Source organism: Austrofundulus limnaeus, unplaced genomic scaffold (assembly GCF_001266775.1).
Source record: "Austrofundulus limnaeus strain Quisiro unplaced genomic scaffold, Austrofundulus_limnaeus-1.0 Scaffold83, whole genome shotgun sequence".
NCBI lineage: Eukaryota > Metazoa > Chordata > Actinopteri > Cyprinodontiformes > Rivulidae > Austrofundulus > Austrofundulus limnaeus.
In genome coordinates, this window is record NW_013952485.1 from 1,374,886 (window position 1) to 1,389,047 (window position 14,162).

The 14,162-nt window shown below is 41.1% G+C and overlaps 1 protein-coding gene across 3 annotated transcripts in view; it reads right to left on the reverse strand.

Annotated features, from left to right (window-relative positions):
* The window catches only part of rev1 (REV1 DNA directed polymerase), a 23,964-nt gene extending 10,528 nt beyond the window's left edge, over window positions 1-13,436 (reverse strand). The window contains exons 1-20 of one of the 3 annotated variants that reach the window (XM_014011679.1): window positions 13,148-13,436; window positions 12,408-12,483; window positions 9,553-9,685; window positions 8,173-8,341; window positions 7,624-8,082; window positions 6,687-7,516; window positions 3,818-3,916; window positions 3,571-3,681; window positions 3,363-3,450; window positions 3,166-3,294; window positions 2,922-3,076; window positions 2,728-2,847; window positions 2,289-2,509; window positions 2,032-2,204; window positions 1,714-1,943; window positions 1,463-1,620; window positions 941-1,189; window positions 723-822; window positions 441-646; window positions 175-319 (exon numbers count right to left, since the gene is read on the reverse strand). In XM_014011679.1, the coding sequence (XP_013867133.1) occupies window positions 175-319; window positions 441-646; window positions 723-822; window positions 941-1,189; window positions 1,463-1,620; window positions 1,714-1,943; window positions 2,032-2,204; window positions 2,289-2,509; window positions 2,728-2,847; window positions 2,922-3,076; window positions 3,166-3,294; window positions 3,363-3,450; window positions 3,571-3,681; window positions 3,818-3,916; window positions 6,687-7,516; window positions 7,624-8,082; window positions 8,173-8,341; window positions 9,553-9,685; window positions 12,408-12,473 (3,841 nt within the window). In that variant the 5' untranslated portion in view covers window positions 12,474-12,483; window positions 13,148-13,436. Of the gene's footprint in view, window positions 1-174; window positions 320-440; window positions 647-722; window positions 823-940; window positions 1,190-1,462; window positions 1,621-1,713; window positions 1,944-2,031; window positions 2,205-2,288; window positions 2,510-2,727; window positions 2,848-2,921; window positions 3,077-3,165; window positions 3,295-3,362; window positions 3,490-3,570; window positions 3,682-3,817; window positions 3,917-6,686; window positions 7,517-7,623; window positions 8,083-8,172; window positions 8,342-9,552; window positions 9,686-12,407; window positions 12,484-13,147 lie in introns of those variants that run through there. The other 2 variants (XM_014011678.1, XM_014011680.1) reach the window with 2 other exon arrangements.
* Between the last annotated feature and the right edge of the window lie 726 nt (window positions 13,437-14,162).

Here is a 14,162-nt window from a genome sequence, read left to right on the forward strand (position 1 = left end):
ATATACATATATATACACATATTTATATTTATATCCTCACTTCTCATTGCCGTGATAAAACCTAGAAATTATCGTGATAGATTTTTTAGTCCATACTGCCCATCCCTAATAATCAATATTGAATTATTTTCCAGTACTAACCACAAACTGTGACATTTGTTCCTAAACGTGTACCTGTTATTGTAGTGACCCATTCCCTCAGGAGTGTTTTGATGTCTGTCAGTTCACAGGCTCCGGCCAGCGCTGGAACGGGACGAGGAACTGATGGAGTCACAGATGCTGGGGTCTCTTGTTTTGAGGTGGAGGGATCATTTTCAGTCTGAGAAGAGAAAACATTTGAAAGCTCTTAAAAATCGGTCAAGTTTTAAATCACTAGAAATGTTTTAATAATAAAAAAAACACTTACTTAATACCGTAGTTAAAATTTTGCTTTGACTCACCTTTGGTACATTCATTGGTTCTTGTGGTCGTACAGCAGGAGGTATGGTTTTGGATGGACTCTTTGTCACCTGACGCCTCTTTAGGGGTGAAGTTCCTTTTTTTAGAGGACTAACTCCGTTCTTCCTCTTGTAGCGCCGCTTCACCCGACCGATACCGATCCCTACCCCCGGCTGCTTTAGCTGCAGTAGTGGGTTCTTCTGCTCCACTGCAGGTAAACAAAAAAATGGGTCAAAGCGAAGAACATGATGGTAAAACTGAAATGCACTTAACTGTTGACTCACCTGTTTTGACCTGGGCTTGAATATTAGTTGCACGATTGTAGGCAGACTTCAATTCTTCCTGTAGTTCTTTGGGAAGCGCAGCAAATACATCTGGATCAACCTGCAGTTGCGTAACAGATGTCGAAGGTCATCACTAATAATAAAATGAAGAACCTATACTCCTCAGAAATACTGAGCTAAAAATTAAAAACAAAAATCTCAAACAGCTTCAGTCATACCTGTGAGAAGTTCGGTAACTCCAGAACAATTCCTGGACTATCGGGCTGGTTTGGAATCTGCAGAACCAACGTTCCTGCAGGTGGGTTGTATGGTACGGGATGAGGAGGGGACGCTGAACGAGGATCAGGGGAGGAAATGTACAAATTAAGGGGATGAAAGTTATTCGGCCTCTCCTCTCTTTTAGTCCATGACTGCTCCACTTGCTCTCTGAGCTCTGCAGGAAGGGCCTCAAGGACAGAAAGATCCACCTAACAGACAATTCAGAAACACAATCTATTCAAAGATAGGAAGAGCGATATCTATTCATCTCTCAAGAAAACAAATGATCCAGTAGAAATGCAAATATTTTAACACACATCAGAATTTAACATCTATAAAAAGAAACCTGGTCTTTAAGTAAAAAGAAGAGAGAGACATTAAAAAGGCATCTACTCTAGTCGGCTACATTACCAACATCAAATAAAAACTGTCATCATAAACTTGTGTTTCTGATCTGTCAGGCAGTTCCTTCCAGGATTTACCTGCGAAGGGGATGGAACTTCAATACTGAAGTTGAGACGTGTCCGGGAATGTTTTGGTCTTTTTCTGCACTCTGGATGGTCTTTGCTTGTTCCTGGAAGTGGCTCAGCAGGATGATGTGACGAGCTGCTTGGATGAACCGTTGGATATTGGCGAGTGTCTGCAACAGTTGTAACCGTTATGAAAAATGTACTAGGGTTTCTAGATAATTTCTAGACGATGGCAAAAACTGAATGAGGATGACCAAGCAGACCTTTGTTATTGGACGTGGCACTCAGTCCCTGGCCTAATAACATGTTTTTGATGGAGCGTGTTCGAGGACCCCGGCAGTCATGTGTGACAGACTGATTTCCCTCAAGGAGCTGAACCTGAATGCCGACACCTCTTAGGTCCTTGACCTGCAGCTTCATGGCGTGGAACAGCTTCAAGACAGCAGAGGCGATGAGCTGCCCACTGTCGGTGGACTGAGCGAGCATCACAGTCCTGTCAGTGAGAGAAATGAAAAATAAGCATTTCTCTTTTAAATCTCTTTTTTTAACTTATTACACACAAGACTTCTGATTTTTCTAACCTGGCTAGATTATCACATATGCCATGACCGCCGTATTTAGCAGGTTCCAGAGGTGCTCCGACCTTGCGAACCATGACCTTAAGGGTGACTCTGCGACCCCGCAGTCCAGCTTCTTGTAAACGTCGCTGCACCTCCATCGATAAATTAGTCAGAAAACATTCTGCTTCATCGACCTAGTGAGTTTTAAAACGGGAAGCTTAGGAATGCAACGTTACAAAACAGACGCAGGATAAAACACACACAGCTGCTCCTCTCACCGTGGTAAAGCGAATGTTGTAGTTCATCTCAGCAGAGACAGACTTTCTTTCCTTTTTAAAGCGGACAGGCCGGTCATCCAAACCCCTACAGAAGCGGAATAGAGTTTGCCCAGTGCGGGGTCCAAACTTTTTCTGCAGCTGAGATAAAGACACTTGCTGGAGCTCCCCACATGACTTCACACCCATACCAGCAAGTTTTTTAGCCATAACATGTCCAACGCCTGGGAAAATAAATAAGGATAGTATTAAAATCAAGTATTTAAATCACCATAATGATAATAGACACTAAACAATAATGGGAGTGGAAACATGTAAAATTCATTATCTTTTACCTTTTAAATGTGTTTATTTTGTTGCATTGAACCCAAAATATTAAATTTACAATTGATTCAAAATCTATTTTTATATCAAATTAAATGTAATGTTTTGTTTTATATACCTGGTAAATTGGTCACTGGTAGATCCCTGATAAAATCATCCACTTCTTCAGATCTAAGGAAGTACTGGCCGTTGGGTTTGGCCTTGCGAGTTGCCAGCCGAGCCAACAGGATGTTAGACCCTGAACAGATCAGAGTTTGATCAGACGCGACTGATACTGGTGTACTTTACAGTGTGAGGCAAACGCTGACTCACCCATCCCCACTGAAGCGCTGCACCCCGTTTTCTCCTTGATGTCTGCTCTGATGGCTTTGGCTAAATCATCAGGGCTGACGCCAACCTCAGTGCACAGAGCAGAAGCATCGACCAGCGCTTCATCACAGCTCAGAGCCTCGATGTCGTGGGTGTAACTATAAAGAGCAAATAAAGAATTTATCATTTCAATGGAGAGCAAAAACAAAAAGTGAGTGAAAGAAAGAGCTCAGATTTTTTTTTTTACCTGGCCAGAATTTCATACAGGTTCAGAGCCACCTCTTTATAGGCTTCAAAATCATAAGGGACAGACTGCAATGAGGGACACAGCTGTTTTGCTTTGCCAAAAAACATCCCGTTCTTCACTCCTGCCTGCCTAAAAAGAAAATAAATCCATTAATATTTCACCTTGTTTAGGACAGTCATGATGAGTTTATATCTTACCTAGCCTCATAACTGCATGATGCAATTTCTGCCATTGAGAGAGCTGCAGCCTCCTGGTCTGTACCGGTGCCATAAGAGTCGGGCGTGTCTTGTGAGGGAGTACCAGACAGATCATCATCTGCTTTTCCTGATTAACATTAAATTTAAAGTTGAACTTAATTTAGACATGTACGTGGCTCTATGACAAATATGTTAGATAAAATCTCACCTGGCTGAGTATATTTCCTCTGGTAGTACTCCAGCTCCACCTGCAGGTTAGCTCCAGTTCTTATGGGAACTCTGCCCTGTCCACGGTTACTGGTAACAGCTACAGGCTTCCCTGCAGGAAAACCAGTAATTCAACGAGAAGCAAAAACATTTTTTTAAATATCTGCCAATCCAAGATGTATATATAATACAGTATAAATGAATGTTTTCCAGACAGCACATGTCTGAACACATAAAAGGTGTCTTGCCTTTAAGCTCCGGTTTGTGTCGGATCCCAACAGACACGAAGAAACAGTCCATATCCACGTGAAAGATACAAGATTTAATGCTGCCTGGTGCTGACGTGCCTGACACAAACAAAGATGTCAATTCACTTTTCTGGAGCTCAAAATAAAAACACAGCAATAAATTGGAACATTTTCATTCCCTTAATTTCACAGAAACTACTTTGTTTTCATGTGTTATAATTTAAGAAAAAACTTTCATCATGGGGCATGTCACAGCAGAACAGAGTGATATTTTGATGGAAAATAAACAGTCAAATTTGACCCTAAGGTGACTTCTATTGGGCCTGCTAAATTTTAGTTTTTTTTTTTTTTTTTTGCCTGTCACGGAAGCGGAGGACTTAAAAAATGCTCTCCGCCCTTCTGTCTGTCAGTCCATGATGGGGGACATCAGCAACAGTTGGCATCGAGTTCTATCTTGTTAAAGGGATCCCTGATTAGTTGTAACATTAGACTTTATTTCATAAACATTTATTTTAACTGTAAAATAAAGACTGTAAAAATACTGTAGGATGTTTAGTTTTGTAAATTTTTAAAAATATATTTTAACACGGACAAAGCCATTTTATTTACACACAAAGCATTCTGGGTAAATGATGACGTGGATAGGTCCTCGGTGCGAGGCTGCTAGCGAGCTATATCCACCCTGAAGGTTAATCTTGGACAATATCTGATGATCGACTCTTTTAAATGAAACCAGAGAGCGTTGACAGAGAGGAGAAGGTAGAAATGACTCAGCCTGTAACTGAAAATATAGATGGAGGACAACAGAGCTGCTTCATGGAAGAAGAACCTCAACTTAGCCTGTTAGCCTTCATGTTAGCGTTGACGCTATATTGCCTTATATGTATTAGCTCGGTGCTAGCACGACAAACAAGCTAAACTGAGGTCCTCCATCCATATTTTTCAGTTACAGACTGAGTCGTTTCTACCTTCTCCTCTCTGTCAACGCTCTCTGGTTTCATTTAAAAGAGACGATAGTCAGATATTGTCCAAGATTAAACTTCAGGGTGGATATAGCTCGCTAGCAGCCTCGCACCAAGGACCTATCCACGTCAACATTTACCCAGAATGCTTTGCATGTAAATAAAATGGCTCTGTCTGTGTAATTTTTTTAAACTTTTAGTTTAAAAATTATAAAAACTAAACAGCCTACATACAGTATTTTTACAGTGTTTATTTTAAAGTTAAAATAATATGTTTATTAAATAAAGTCTAATGTTACAACTAATCGTGGATCCCTTTAAACGTATGGTAATTTATTTAAAAAACAAATTATAATCAATGGTAAACTCTAAATTTATGATTCAATGCAACAAATATAAACAAATTTAAAAGGTGGAAGAGAATAATATTTGCCCGGACCCTGAGTTGTCGGCTTTGAGTAACTATATTGAGTAACTGTATTAACGTCTCAAAATAAGCTGCTTTAAAGCCAGCATTGATCATAAACTACATCTCCCATAATGCATGTCAATCATGCATGGGAATTCCCTGTAGGAAAGTGGGAGAGTTCAGAATTCAAGACAGTAACTACTCACCACAACTCAACAGTGAGTGAAGCTCTCTTACTTTTACTTTTAATAGTATTTCTGTATAATTTATTTCACTTTTAGTCAGTCATATATGTAATACCTTTCAGTGTTTATAAGAGGTAGGGATGGGTACTTTTGGCATTTGAATCATTTGGTACCAATTTCTGGTAACGGTACTTAACGGTACCAATTTTCGGCACTTTGTGTGAGTTTTTTTTTATAATAAACTTTTTTTTACATATTTCTCAATATAAAAAATTAACAAATATCAAGACAACATCCAACTCTATGTATTGTAACATCAGTTGTGTAACTTATTTCTTTAAAGTGCAAACTCTTGAAAACAACTAACGTAGTGTTTTGTCTTATTGCACAAATTAAAATCCAGCTCCACGTATTTCTATTTGTCATTTCCCACTAGAAAAATCGTGTGATGGAGATCCATGGAAGGCAAAAAAGTTTAAATCTAATAAGCAAAAGAGGATTGAATTAAAATGAATAAAAGATATTCAAGCTACGTTTTGAGCATCCAAAACGTGTCCAACACTTCAAGTTGGCTGCTTGTGTTCATTCAGGTCAGACGTGTTCGGACTGTCGGGAAGCGCCTCTGTTGTTTTCCTCTGCCGGTCTCTGTTTAATGGTGGATGAAATAAAGAAAGTGGCGGTACTTTATTTACTTTGAGCAAGTGAACGTCATGCTCACAAGATAATTCATCCACCAGATAATTCAGAGGTGGTCTGTTCGACGAGTTTAGGAGGTGCGAGGCTTTCAAGCTACGTTCAGACCGAACTCTGTTTACTGAACCAGCGGCAGCTGACATCATTACGCTCTTGCGCTATGCTGCATTCAGGACAAGCACGGAAAACTTACCACTCTTACACCAATACAGTCACAATGATGCGTTTAGGTACCAAAACATGGTACCGTTTGACGTTACACGAATAGGTTCTCGGTAGTACCGACAGAATTCGGTCTGTACTTAAAAAGGATTGAATTCGGTACCCATCCCTAATAAGAGGACACATTAAAACACTGTTCCTATGTAGGAAATACCACATAGAGCTCAGTTATTGTTTGTTAGAGATGCTCAGCTGTAGCAATGAGACAAGGAACATAATGTTTTTTGTTTAGTCGAAATTAAACATCAAACGCCACAGTTAATTACAACTGGCCCTTTGAGGGCCACCATAAAGCTCATGGGGCCCTCTGTGAAAACGAATTTGACATCCCTGCATTAAGATAACATGCAACCACAAATTCATAAAACGAAACAACAAAGTGAACCATCCTTTCCTACCCTGACTGTTTGTAGACCGCTGAGCTGTAGACTTCCTCAGTCGATCTTTGCCAGGACAAGAGGTGACCCCTGTGGCTTTCCGTTTGCTGTGCAACTCGTTGACATACTCAGAAAAGCCAACCCTCCACGTGGAGATCTGGTGCAAACGCGAGTGAGAGTAGTACTCCGAGATCAGACCGCCTGTCTGTTCCAGCAGAAGATCGGAGGTCTTCAATGAGGTCTCGTCGGTGGGCGGATCAGGTTTGGCTGTTACGGAGGTTGTGCTGAGGAACGTCAGGTCAGATGAGAAGGCATCTTGGTGACTCCCGTTCAGTCTAACCGAGGACTGCAAAGTGGAGCGAGATGAAACGGATGGAGGAGTTTGCTCAGAAACGGCTGGGACCTGAGTGTGAGGGTGGAGGCGTTTAGGCAGGAGCTGGATGTCGTTGGCTTGTAAAGCCTCGTGGGAGGTGGGTGGTTTATGGCCATCGGCTCCTTGTGTGCAGGGTTGCTCCACAAAACCAGGTAGGAGGTCAGACTGCTTTGGAGGGCTGGGGGGGAACTCATATGGGTCAGCGTTCATCTGTTTTGGAGGACTCTGAGGTTTATCTGTTGATTTCTTTATTTTACATTTAGAGACGTCCCTGTGAGATGAGAATGGATCTCTAACGAGGGACGAGTCCTCTGACTTTAAGGCACCGTTAAAAGGATGAACGTGTCCATTGCTCAGGGGGGCTTTATTCACCCCCTTTGAAACCCCATCAGAACAGAAACCATCTTCTCTACACTCTTGCATTTCATTCATTTTGGAATGGCTCGTGATATCCAATGAGGTCTGCAGTACTCCATTTCTATACAACAAAATACATAAAAATATAAGTTCACATTAACTTAGATTTCCTAATTCTGTGAGTAAATAAAAGTTAAAAAAAGATCTAACTTTTTATTGCATACTCACATTTTTAATTCTTCTCCAAGCAGGTGAGCCGGTTGTGGAGATTTGTGGGGGTGCTTTGTGTGGGTCTTTGTGTTGCATTGGTTAGAAAGTGGGTTTGTGAGTGAAGACCTGCTGTGCCGGGAATCTGAAAGCTGGCTGGACTCCGAACGACTCAGTTTGGGGTTAACCAAGCGAGCTTTAAAACTATGCTGGGTGGACTGCAGGTTGGCTTCACAGTGGACTGGGACAGGGATGGAGTTGTTCCTACAGCTGGATGAGGATCCTCCACTGTGGGAAACAGAGAACTCAGTGTTCTGCTGAGGCAAATGGAGCTTTTGATGAACACTCGGCTGAAGGGGGCAGTGGCTCGATCCTGCAGTCTCTGAGTTGTGGTGCCAGATCATGCCAGAGAAGAGCGTGTTCTTCTGTTTAGCGTACAGCTGGTATTTTAAGTGTGGCAGGAGGTGCCCGGCCTTGATACTGTATTAGAAACGACAAATAGAGATTTTAATCTAATATTGTACGGATGTGATACTGAATGTAGAAATTCTTCTCTTGCAATAAACTCACCTGTCGGTGATCCACTCTGGCCTGATGACCTTTTCCCCCTTGAGATCCTGAATTTTACAGTTGGGTAAGTTGTTGGCGATGATGTGAGTGGTCTTAGAGCGTGAGTAATACATGTGGAACTGACCTCCATGCAGCATCATCAACCTGCGGAGTTCATCTGCACTTGGCTCTGTTCACACCATAAAATAAAATAAAAACAGTATGGCATTAATTTGTTTTCCAGACTCACATTAATCTATTTCATATTTAGCAAGGAACAGATACCAGACACACACACACACACATACTCACTAACACTCACTCCTGAGGTCAATTTGGAATTCACAATTCACCGTATAAGCACGCTTTATGACTATGAGCAAAAGTTTGTAAGACAGATCAGGTTGCTTTGAAAGAACAAGGTAGAAGTGGCATGCCTCTGCCGGCCCTAGAGTCATCGGCATTGAAAGCACTGGACATGAAGTTACCTTTACCTATATTTTGGGACTTAAACATTCTAAAAAGTATGTAACTACATCAAAAATGTCTAAACATGACTTCATCTTTGATATTTACCATATCATTTAACCAGGTATTTTATTTGTATTGTCGAGGAATTAGAAAAAAATGCCAATTTTATGTTACCAATCATCATAAACGACCTTGACCTTTGACCCTTTGATGCCCAAATATAATCAAACTCAGTACTACCCTAAGGGTAAATATATGATTTCATGTAGGAGACATCGTGCACACAAGACCACCCGTGACGGACGGACACTGCACTAATACAAAAGCAGCCAGAGAACAATATGCCTCCGGACCCAGTGGGCAGAGGCATAATGAGAGGAAAAGTCTGCACATAAAAAAAAACTAAAAGTCTGCGTAGCTGAAATCTGAGCTATTTCGAAAGCCTTCAACAGCATCCTGACATGCATAATAACAGGCTGAAGATCATCAATTCATCAGGATGCAGCATCGCCTTGTTTCTCAGTGTCAATGTGAACCAACTCCCCTGAAAAGTAGTAGTTTTTAAACCACACTCGCTGTCTTCAACTGAAAATCTAAGCATTGCATCTTTGATCTCGTGCGAAATGACTGACAGATGTTTGTTATTTGTTAGAGAACCCTCTTCCTTTGGCTTGATTTATATTTTTAATATTTTTTCTGTTCAATTGAAAGTGTTGTAGTATCTTTAAAAAATGTCAGCTCAAAAGCTGGGGAAAAAAACCCAGCCGTTATAAAAGGAGAAATTAGAAAGGTAATGCAGAATACTAAGACAGAACCTGAAAACATTTTCTTCCTTTTGCTCCAAAAGGTTATTTGAAGAGATTGTGATGCGTTGAAGGCAAATGAGACATACAATAAGACGATGAAAGGAGTGTGTGTGCAGAGTGTTACCTGTGTATCCATTGACATAAATAGCCACACCGCTGAAGATGCCGGAGCATGTCCCTTCTTTCTGTTTTTCTCTCGGGGCATCAAGTTTAAACTGCTCATCCAGCTTTGAGACCTTGGCAGCCATATAGCCGCCCTGTGTGAGACAAAACACAATGAAAAAAATAAAGAACTGTTAAAAAACAAACAGTTAAAACATCAGAAAAACTATTTGGACTGTTTCCATCAACCAAATTCTCTGCAGCTAACTGCAACCACACAGTTTTTTGATATGTCAGAAATGACTATAGATGTAATTGTCATCCCAGTTAAATGCACAATTTATAATAAGGCTGCACGATATTAGGAAAACCTGCAATGTGCGATAACAGTGCTTAATATTGCGATAACGACATGACGCAATAAATAAACAAATACATAAGTATGTAGTGTTGATGTCTTTCTGTTCTGGGTTCAGATTAAAAAAAACCTAGTCATTTCCATTTCAGCATGAATTTACTTTTTAAATATGAAGAGAAACATCCAATTGGCCAAATGTGTGATTGATTGGTGAAAAAGTTCAAGCTTCCATCTGAATGACAAAACTTATAAATGCAAACTTTTGAGCCAACCAAAAAGAAAAAAATTTGTAGGTCCTCTGGATGGGTTCTTCTTTAGTGAAACGYTTCGTCTCTCCTCCAAGAGACTTCTTCAGTCAGATGAGTTTCAGGTGAACTCAGCCTTAAGGCTGGGTTATAGTCGTGCTTTGGGTTGTCGCGGAAGCTCTGCGGAGCGGGCGCGCTCCTGAGCCGCGCGCTGTGTGAAAACATAGTTGACGTTCATGTTATCACCGACAGACAGCGGTACGGTGCCAAAGCAGCGGAAAAGTAGCCGAGAAGAGTGTAGAAGAAGAAACGCTTGACGTCACACATAACAAAGTAACAATATTTACCTCTTTTTCCATTTTATCAGTTTCTCTGTGCTTCACGAACTGAGAGAGCAACACTGGTTTGTTTCCTCCAGGATCACAAACCGGTTGTAAATATTTTTCCTTGTCGTCTGGCATATTAACTCATCTTTCTTTGAAGCCGTTGCCATTTCCTTCCATGAGTTTTGTGCCATCTGGTTGTCTTTATGATCTCTCCTGGAGGGATTATACAGATGCCGGTACATTCGGACCTGTTCAACGAGAGCACCTTTGCGACGAGTGGCGCGCAGCCTTTGCGGACCTTCAAAATTTTGGAGGTGCACAACCACGCGTCAGGACACAACGTGGGGCCAACGCGCGGGGGTGGGGACGATGCAATTGCGTAACTTTTGACGCAAACCCCCTTGCACCCTGTGCGTCGCGTCAACTATTACCTAAGCTTTAAGAGCACTGCCTCCACATGGTGGACAAACAGGTTAGTCACATGCAAAAGAGGACCATCGCTTAACAATAGGCTTGATTGGCTCTATTGTTCATAGAGGGTTATGTGCCCCATCACCTGACTTATTGGTTTGAATGCTGCGGTTCTTAGGTGTCGTGTCATGTGTACGTAATGAATGCTGGCAGGGCTCAAAGTCCCCTTGGTTTTTTTTTCCCCTCTTTGTGTTGGTTATCATTGGGGCCCTGATTCACACCTTTTGCTCACAGGGGGCTGAGTCATACTTGCAATAACAGCGTTGTAGAAGGAGGACAACTGGACATGAAGGCCTCCAACTCTGTTTAATGGTGGACAGTTTTTCTTCACAAAGATGGCTTMTTTTACTCCTCTCTCAAACCAACGTTCCTCTCTATCAAGGATGAGAACATCTTCATCCCTGAAAGAGTGACCGCTGGCCTGTAAATGAGTGTAAACTGCTGAGTCCTGACCCGACAAAGTAGCTCGTCTGTGCTGGTTCATTCTTTTGAACAGTGGCTGTTTTGTTTTCCCAATGTATAACTGATCACAGTCCTCCTGACACTTAACAGCATATACATTACTCTGTTTTTGCCGGGGAACTGGATCTTTGGGGTGAACTACCTGAATAAGTCAGGTGATGGGGCACATGACCCTCTAAGAACAATAGAACTAATCAAGCCTATTGTTAAGCGATGGCCCTCTTTTGCATGTGACTGACCTCTTTGTCCACCATGTGGAGGCAGTGCTTTTAAGGCTGAGTTCACCTGAAACTCATCAGACTGAAGAAGACTCTTGGACGAGAGACGAAACGTTTCACTAAAGAAGAACCCATCCAGAGGACCTACCGTACTTATTTTTTCTTTTTGATTTTTTTCTACCTGGATTACTGAGATGCATCAGGACATTTTGAGCCAAACATTTATTCCAGTTTATGCATTCTTTTTATGAGATATTGCACAAGCTGTTCTCATGATAATGATAAATTTTCAATACATTTTGCAGCCCTACTTTATAACCACAATATTTTCTAGGAATAATGCACAACTACTCATATAYTAAACTGGTTGTTCGCTAATAAACATATAACAAATTCTATCACAAAATAATTAGCTACTGTGCATCAGTTAAAACTTAAAATCAGGTGTTACAACCTATGCAATTTTTTAAACAGGTATTATAATCCAAATCTGCTACCCGTCTTATTGCTGTCTGGCCTTTAATATATCTCTACTGCTGTTATGAGCTATACCAGAAGTCTGAATGCATTGATTACTGTAATGTTGAATTTCATCTCTAATTGTACTTCATTACACAAAGAAGGGCCATTACCTCCTTACATTTCTCATTGTTAAATGAATGGGCATGATGGAGGGGAAGCACAGAGGCCAGCTTTCAGTTTCCAACTAAGGGAACACTCTGCATAAACCCACTGCATTATGCTGCTGATTGTTTATGGGCTTCGTGAAGCTCTCAGAGCTGTATGGGAATACTCACCCTTTCAGCCCAACCATTGTCTTCACTGGTATTGGCTTTCTTCTTCATCCATCCATCTCGACTCATACTGAGCTTCCTGTGGGGGAGAAAAAAAAAACTCTTGACCCACTGGGACACATGTCAAAAATGCACTCAAGTACCAAGCTAAAACTGTTTATAAGTTTAAATACTTACCAGCTAACCATTATCTGTCATTACCTTAAGACTAACTAGGAGCCTAAAATCCTTATTCATTATTTTTGTTCTTTATGAAAACCTGTTTGTGCTAGCCATGTGGCACAGAGTGCCACTGTTGCCATTTGACAAGACTGTCATGTCATAAACTATACATATAATGGATTAATATGACCTCAGAACAAATGTTAAGGCTTTGACTGAGCTAAAAGTACAGCTTTATGCTTAGTGAGACAAGCCTGGGCAGACTTCCACTCACTGACAAGAAGGACACATAAACACAACAACAACACAGTCCCATGTGGTCAGCTGCTAACATTAGCCTAGCTCCTCGAATCATTTYATAATCCTGCATGTCGCTGCGCCACTGTGTGAACCACGTCAGTTCAATAAGGACCAGCTTAAATGTTTTCACTGCACTTGCTAACATGCTGAGAAAAAAAAATAAGCTAGGAAACAATAAAAGGGGTGTATGACTAACTTGAGCTTTGGGCGCTGTGCTAATAGTAAACAAACAGCAGTGTTGTGTGAGTGACCGTTCGCAGAGAAAAGTCCCTAGTTTTTACCTCTGAAGCTGTCAGACGAGACTGTTAGTCACAGACTCTGCAGATCCTGCTCGGTAGAAACGTTGCGTGCTCTCTCTGCTTGGGTTAAACGAGGGAAGACCAAAGCAAACCGAAATAAAAATTCTCTGCTTTGGCAGCTCGATGCCAAGGCTTTGACTCTGCAGGTCAGAGAGGTCCTTGTAGGGAGGTGAGGTTCATTTATTGTGTCATGCAGCCACGCCATGGCTCTTGAACATTTTTGTTCCCAGTCCTTTCGCTCTCCATTTCTACCGCCTGATCCATTTACCGTCTCTTTTCTTTCTCTGCTAGTACTCAAGCTAGCAAGGCGAAAATCAAAACATCCGGTATGTGCTTTTCAAAATAAAACCAATGTTAAAAGCCGTCACGGAAAACTTGAAACATGGAGCAAAATTACAGAGAAATAATTAAAGATACAATTTTGATAATAATTCATAAGCTTAGTTAGGAATTTTTGCACACTTTACTACTTTAGTATTCCTGCTTGCCACAATACATGTTTGTTTTGCATCTTATTTAGAAATGCAAGACACGCCCATATCCTGTTTATTGACGCGTTTTATTTCTAGCTTGTTTAGTGCCATCCCGCCGGGATCTTGTTTTCAACTTCAAATTGTGTACTAATACTGCCACTACGTGGACAACTGAGTGAATGTCTCTTGAATTTATCACTGTAGTAGTTAATGTAAGCTACAGTTTCATTAGGCACCAGAGTCACACAACAAGCTAATCCTTAACTGTTTAGATAGAGCAACCTTTTGTTGTTGACCATTATTCAGCTCACAGATAAAAGATTTATGTTACAGTCTGCTTTCATTCAATCGATCAGTCTGGTCCAGAGTTTATTTATTTGTTTTCTTAGTACTTGGAGCGACGTTGTCCCCAGATGGCACCGCTCTGTCGCTAGGGCAGCAGAAACGCTGTGACGCAGAGACACGTGCAGCTACAACGAGCCAGTAACATCATCACAGTGTCAACAAATAGTCCTCCTCATAAT